This window comes from Oculina patagonica, unplaced genomic scaffold (genome assembly GCF_052425735.1).
Source record: "Oculina patagonica isolate OP01 unplaced genomic scaffold, crgOcupat unplaced890, whole genome shotgun sequence".
Lineage (NCBI taxonomy): Eukaryota > Metazoa > Cnidaria > Anthozoa > Scleractinia > Oculinidae > Oculina > Oculina patagonica.
In genome coordinates, this window is record NW_027558789.1 from 1 (window position 1) to 7,303 (window position 7,303).

At 37.2% G+C, this 7,303-nt stretch overlaps 1 protein-coding gene across 1 annotated transcript; it reads left to right on the top strand.

Annotated features, from left to right (window-relative positions):
• Positions 1-2,131: 2,131 nt before the first annotated feature.
• LOC144641377 (octopamine receptor beta-2R-like) lies at positions 2,132-5,200 on the top strand. The gene is made up of 2 exons (XM_078500391.1): positions 2,132-2,212; positions 3,352-5,200. The coding sequence occupies exon 2, from the start codon at positions 3,406-3,408 to the stop codon at positions 4,432-4,434; it is 1,029 nt and encodes a 342-aa protein (XP_078356517.1). The 5' UTR covers positions 2,132-2,212; positions 3,352-3,405; the 3' UTR covers positions 4,435-5,200.
• Positions 5,201-7,303: the final 2,103 nt, after the last annotated feature.

Below are 7,303 nucleotides of genomic sequence, written 5' to 3' on the forward strand. Positions count from 1 at the left end.
AGATCAAACGTTTTGTTCAAATAAAACAAATTGCTGATATTTTGATGAAATCGCGTTGTTTTATTTAGTTCTCACTGTTTGGCAGAAAAGAAACCCAGTGCATACTGTGCATTCGTTTTGATTTGTAGGTAAGGCGGTACTGTACGAGCTTTGTGACTCCAAACCAAAAGGAAACCTAAATACGTTCATAATTTTCTTCTAAGATCATTTTGAAAATCCCTATTTAAACTAAATGCTAGTCAATCTTCAAGCACTTACGTCACATTCAGAATAAGAAAATTGGTCAACATGACCGAGTTTGACCCAGTATCTTCCGGGCAAATATATATGCGAGTTGTACCAGTCCTTTCAAATTTCGTGCTAAAACTTGAAAAACAAAAAGATGCATTTGCTTTCCATGATATTTCCTTTGAGTTAAAATAACTATTTTAAGGCTAAAAATACTGATTAAAAGGCTTAAAAAAGAAAAACCTGAACGTTTAATTAAGTCATCTGAATTGTTGAAAAAACCCTGAATATTGACTTCATTTAATTATTTTGACGCCGGTTCTTTCAAGCATCTTAGGCATATTATTACATTATTTTAGCAAAGCCTTGTTATTTTGAGTTTCGTAAAACTAAAGAGAAGTTTTAGGTGTCGCAGGAATCACTAGCCATCTCGTGTGCTGTTGACTCACGTGCGGGAAAGCTATATCCTCGCTTATCGAAGCTTTGGAAATCAGTGAGTACAAGCGTAGCTAATGGGAAGTAGCAAATTTTCGTACGTGACCACCGAAGTGACTTTTGTTGGCTTTATTTAGCTCAATGACACTGACTTCTGTTCTTAATGATGTTTAGTTTTTTTGGGAAAAATACGAAATTAATCGTAATTGTTTTTGTGCGACGAATGTTTAGAATGTTTTCTTGGATTTGCGAACTCCAGATCTATTTTCTTCAATCACACACAGCAGAAAGAAATACAATATTCGCCCAGTTACCCCGGGAAGATTGGACAAGTAGCTAGCAACTCAAAATAGTCAAGAAAATAAAAACGGTGACAAGTCCCAATACAGTTAAGAATGGTAAACAAACATATATGAATAGCAGGCTCGTGCCCACACTTCCGCCGCTATTGACTGACTGATCAAGTTTATCTAAATAAAGATAATTATTCCTTACAAAGCTTTCGATAATTTCCAAAACATTTATAAGGGCTTAAGGAATAAGAAGGTAGAAATTGAAACGAAATGGACCAAATTTAAGTAAAGCACTTGGCTAACATTTAAGAAACGAGTTTCAAAATGTTAAGACGTGCGTCATAATATTGAGAATAATAATTTTGAAATTAACATTCGGTACTTAATTAGCCATTGAGTTAATTTTTAGCGGAAGACTTTATCCCGGAGCTTTCAGATTATCCTCTAATCTTTCCTGAAAAAATATTTTTGAATAGTAACCAATACTGGAAGTCTTTCACCGTTCTTGGGTGGATAAAAAGTTCGCCTAAAAGAAATGAGAAATTGTTATTATCATCGAAGATGTAGTATGCAAAAAGGGTATGGACTTTTAGTAATTCCAACTTTTCAAATAAACAAAAGCTTACAATTGTGCTAAAAACATCAATGACAGCCATTTTATTGACTTTTTGCTAACTTTGTCACCTGCGCGATGTCCCACCCCCATTTTGCTTTGAAAAACCGAAGAGACATTAGCATCAGATATAGTTTGGAAAGGCGTATTTCCCAATTGGCCGCGCCTCATTTGCATACGTTGAGTCGAATTTAATACAGGTATACTGAACGTTTTGTGTGATCCATATCATAGATTGCATGTTATTAGCTTTTGTTCGCTTGGCCCGATCTAGATAAGTCGTGACCAGCATACTTATCAGACACGTCTTGAGAAAAGTGTAAAAGACTAATTACACTTTTCTTTGAAGACGTTTACGTCGAAGCTTATATTTATCGCGATGGGGTTCGATGATATTGCCTTAACACCGCAGGAAGTCAAATTCTATTTGCTGCATCAAGTAAGTAGTTTCGTTTCGTTTTAGCCCACACCACGAATCAGAAAACAGCAACAGCAGGAAGTGTTTTTAAATACTGAGGAAAATTTACAAACAGCTTCTGCTACCTGTATTGATCAGTTGTAACACGCAGAGCTAGGCTAGAAGTGTCATTGAAAAAATAAGTAGAACAGAAGTACTGGCTTAACCGTTTTAATTTCAGGAAAGGTAAGCTAAATTCCGTATATACTTTTGATCCTAATGCATGTAGTGCTACGATGAGCTTCAATGCATAGTGAGCCGGACTTGAAACGAAAGATTTTTGTAGGGTTTAAGTTCAGGGTTAAGCAAATGCGTACTCGCTCGTTCGCTGTAGGGGTCTCTCGAAAAAAATCTTATTTCTAGTACTTAATTTACAATTTGATTTTTACCTTGGTTTTCTTTACACGCAATGTTTTTCACAAGATGTCGCTTTTTAATTTTTATTTTCTCGATTTCTCAGTGAACGTGCTTAATCTAATGTTCCCACAGCAATTATCCGAAAGTGCTAAAACTCTGCACGTAAAATACAAACAGCTTATTTTAATTGCGTTCGAAACTAGCAGATATCTGTATAATACTGGTTAGAATTACCAATTCTGATTCTAGCAATCGCCTCGACCTGTAAGCTAGCCTCAGAGGACTCAAGAAAGATAACGCATAATATTCTGCCGGCAGTGCTTGTTCGCACGATCGAATTTTGACTTTTAAAGGCTAATTTCAGGAAATTAATCGATGGTAGCCATGCAATTAATGAGCTCAAAATTAGACAAGTATTAGCAATTTCTGGTCATTTTCCGACAACAACTCACAAAATCAGACAAGCAACTTGCCACTTTCACCCTCCCCTCCCCGGCATACCGCTGCTTTTCAGCTGCTACTGATTATTACGGTCAGTGGAAGCTAAGAGACATTCAGTTTCATCGCTTGAGTTTATCTCACATTAATTTTCCTTTTAATTCCGCAGTAATCGGCATTTCTTTGACAAGCACAGCGCATTTCGATCCTAAAGAAACTGCAAATGGAAAACGGCTCTTTCAGTTACTAAATCGAAGGAAGCCATGCAATTAATGAGCTTTAAATCAGACAAGGATTAGCAATTTTTTTGCCATTTTCCGACAATAACTCACACTAACGATGAAAAGCGACAGCTGAAGACGCTAATTCTCAAAGTCAGACAAGCAACATGGCACTTTTACCCCTCCCCTCCCCGGCATAACATCGCTTTTCAGCTGCTACTGATTATTACTGACAGTGGAAGTTAAGCGGAGACATTCAATTCCGTCGCTTGAGTTTATGTCACATTAATTTTCCTTTTAATTCCACAGTAATCGGTATTTCTTTGACAAGCACAGCGCATTTCGATCCTAAAGAAACTGCAAATGGAAAACAGCTCAGCACCCAACAAAACAACATTGGGAGGAGGAACTTCTGAATTCGCTTCAAGAGTAGGCGTGTGGTACTGGGTACTAAGAGGTCTGATTGGTTTAACAATTTTGGCGGGAAACGGACCGGTCATTTACGTCATAATCACGTGCCACAGACTCCACAAAGCAGCTAATTGGTTTATTCTCTCACTGTCGCTGGCAGACATTTTTGTTGGGCTTTTCTTGATCCCTGTATCTACATCATGTGCTCTTTGGACGACTTGTAACTTCTCGGTCTTGTCGCTGAGTTTCGATCTACTGTTGTTCGTTTCCATCGCCAACATGTGCGCAATGACTGCTGACCGTTACATCTCCGTGGTGCAACCGCTGACCTATTTTCAAAACATGACAAACTCGCGCGTTTTTCTGTGGATTTTAGTGGCGTGGGTCATACCGATCATCTCTTCGCTTGTCCCATTCGCGTGGATATTTTCAAATTCGCCGGAAAAAAGAAAGAGGGCAACTACAATATACGGAACGTTGCAAATCATCATCTTTAATCTCTTCCCTTGTGTCGTAATGTTGCTTGTTTACGGCCACATTTTCGTCATTTCTCAAAAGCACGCGCGCCAGATACGCGCCGTAGTTAAAAACCAGCACTTGGCCCATCCAGACACGGCAGTTAATCCAAGCCGGATAAAACAAGAACGGTCTGCAACGAGAGTCTTTGGCCTGGTTGTGTTATTTTTCGTGTTATGCTGGATGCTTTCAGCGTATCGCCATTTCTGCCAGTATTTGTCACTTAAATGCCGCGATTCCTTTGAACTAGCGCTTATTTCTCGGCTTCTCATGGTGATTAACTCCGCTATCAACCCTTTCATCTATGCATTTCTAAAGGAAGATATAAAGAGAGAAGTGAAGAAGATGTTCTGTAGGCATAGACCCAGAACTGAGAGTTTCAACTCGCGCATTCCGTCTGTTGTACATAGCCACAGACAGCGAGGCGAACACTCTGACAATTTGTCAGTAGTCATCAATGCATGATAACTGTTAAAACACATGCAAGAAGACCAATACAGGGGAACATCGATATAACGAAGGGCCAAGGGACCGGCAAAATATTTTCGCTATGACGAGGTTTCGTTATATCGAGGTTCTTTTTTACATATTTTACTACAACTGGGGCGAAGGATATCGTTCGTTATATCGAGAACTTCGCTATATAGAGGCTCGTTAAATCGAGGTTCTTTTTTACATATTTTACTACAACTGGGGCGAAGGATATCGTTCGTTATATCGAGAACTTCGCTATATAGAGGCTCGTTAAATCGAGGTTCCACTAACTGGAAAGTGTAGTCTCACTTCTATCGTATTGAATGCACACTAAATAAGAGTGAAGAAGACGAAGAAAAAAAGAAAACGTTCATCAGATATAGCAAACGTTGTAAATGAAATGGTAATATGTTGCGAAGAAAACGATGCGCTACCCAATGGGGAGAGAAAGCAGTAGCACTGGCCTACAAATGTCCCCCACAATATCACAATATTGTTCTTTTTTCTTTAATAAATCCTCCTCAGTCTTAACTATCTTTGTTCCTGTTAACTTTTATCGTGTTTTCTTTCATTTAATTAAGCAAATTATTGTTTTAAGGTTTTCTTTAATTCAAGTGTCATTTAAAAAATCGTCAAAAAAAAAACATCGTACAATGCTTCTTCGAACTAGTAATAGGTAGTTCTTTCGTATAGCCTGCCTTATATTTATATTAACTGTATCATATATATATAACCATTTTATTGTAGCCCCTTGAACTAACAAAACAAATGCCATGTTTAATTTTTCAGTGAGCGATTACTGCCGTTTATCTTCAGGACTTCATATGTTATTCTTACCAATTTCACCGTGTGTATTTAATTTCGCGAAAATTCGGGAGCTGAATTTCGCAAGTACCAATTTTCGCGATTGCGATAAAAATTAGAGCAAAAGTGTATTAAATTTCGCGATTTTGTCAGTGTTTTGCGCCTTAGTCCTCAAAGACTACGAAACCACTTGAAAATACAAAAGTCCGGCTCAATGTAACTCCAAGGAGCCTGCAAACGGAAACTTTGGTGAATATACCAAAGAGGTTTTGGCCGATTTATTAGCTGAAGAGAGGAAGGGAGCTAGTCGAAAACAAGACGGAAAGATACTTTCCAGGGTAGATATTTGCATTTCAAAAAATTAAAATTTTTATTGTCTTGATATATAATGTGATATTAATTTTCGCGTTTTTAAATTTCGCGCAATGTTTTCTTCGAGCGTATTAAATTTCGCGATCATTTTGAAATCGTAGGTAGGTAGTTCCATCGCAGTCTATCTTATATTTGTATTAATTCTATCATATGTATATAACATTTTATTGTAGCGATTGTACTAATAGAAAATTGTTGAACCAACAGAAAATTGTAATTGTTCAGTAAGCGATTACCGCCGTTTATCTTCAGGGTTTCATAGATTAAATACGGTTAATATAATTCTCGCTTAGGGTTAAAAAGTGTTTTTCATTCTTCAATTTTATTTGTAAAATCTGTAAAATTTAATACTTAGTTTTATTATACACCTGCTATTTATTAAGTACTTTTATAGCCATGTATATAGCTTCTTACTGGCCTTGACATGCAACCTGAAATTAAAACAATAAAGGTGAATTTGCTTCAGTGGCTTTTCTCAAGATCTTTCTAATTTAAAGGGACCACTGTCACCAGTTACACTTCAAAAACTCAAGGGCCTAAAGACATATGGAACTACGAATAGTGGTCCAATTTTGTTAAAAATCATCATGCAAGTCTACTGAATCGATAAACAAGTGACGTTATTGTGATGCCATCATGAACTTTGAATCTCAACTTGAAAAAGTCAGGCTTATTTTTTCAAGTTTTGTCCTTATGGAGTGGAAAAATACCTAAAAATTATTATGGCTCCCTTCTTCTTTAAACAACAATTTTCTTTATATCTCCATCTCGATGTACTCGGTGCTTTCTGTTATACTGGACCTTCAGAAGAACAGTTAAAGAAATGCTGCAATTTTTTTATTATTTAGGCCGGCTGTCGTTCAGTCTACAAACGTTTGAAATGGGATAAATATTTATCTGTCCGACCCGTGTGTTGCTACAATATCTGGACCATTACAGCTACCTGAACTCTTAACAATAGCAATGAATTGTCCGATATTTCACATGGGAGATTGTGAAGTCGATACCCGGATCCAAAACTGTCATCTGCGTTAAAGTTACAAATAAAAAAGCCAATTTTAGTTCTTCCTCATCTCCTTCCCACGACTTCATGTAATAGCTGAGTTTACAGACCGGTCGCTCAACTGCTGCTTTCAATAGGCACTTAATTGTTGTAAAGCAATGCCAATGTGTTGCTCACAACTAACAACTCCTGAACTTCTTGAGGGCCTTTAATTTTACTATCTTTAACCGCATTCGCCAGCAAACAATTAAATAGACACGTTCCTAAGTTTAAAATTAGGACAATAGCGGAAAAGGAGCTTATGTGAACAGTCGCCATGTAATGCAGATAATTCTTTTTTTTACTTTACGTTGCTGGTGGGGCATCTTAATCTTTCGCTTCGCGTGAATTCATTATACTTGATACACAATAGACGATCAAGTTCTTATTATTTAAACGCCAACAATTTCTAAAGGACCTGTTGTATGTTTAACCTGTATTCACGCATTCTGGTGTCCGAATAATCTCGCCTATAAGATCCAAATAAGTATAACAGTCGAAAAGCATCAATTTTCAACTTACCCGAGCTATGAGGGGAAAGTTTCGTTTTTTGTACAGCAATGCTTTTTGAAGCCTTTTTTGAGCTCTCGTTTCGAGATTCGTGATGTTATAAGCAATGAACCATTTCAATATATAATTTGC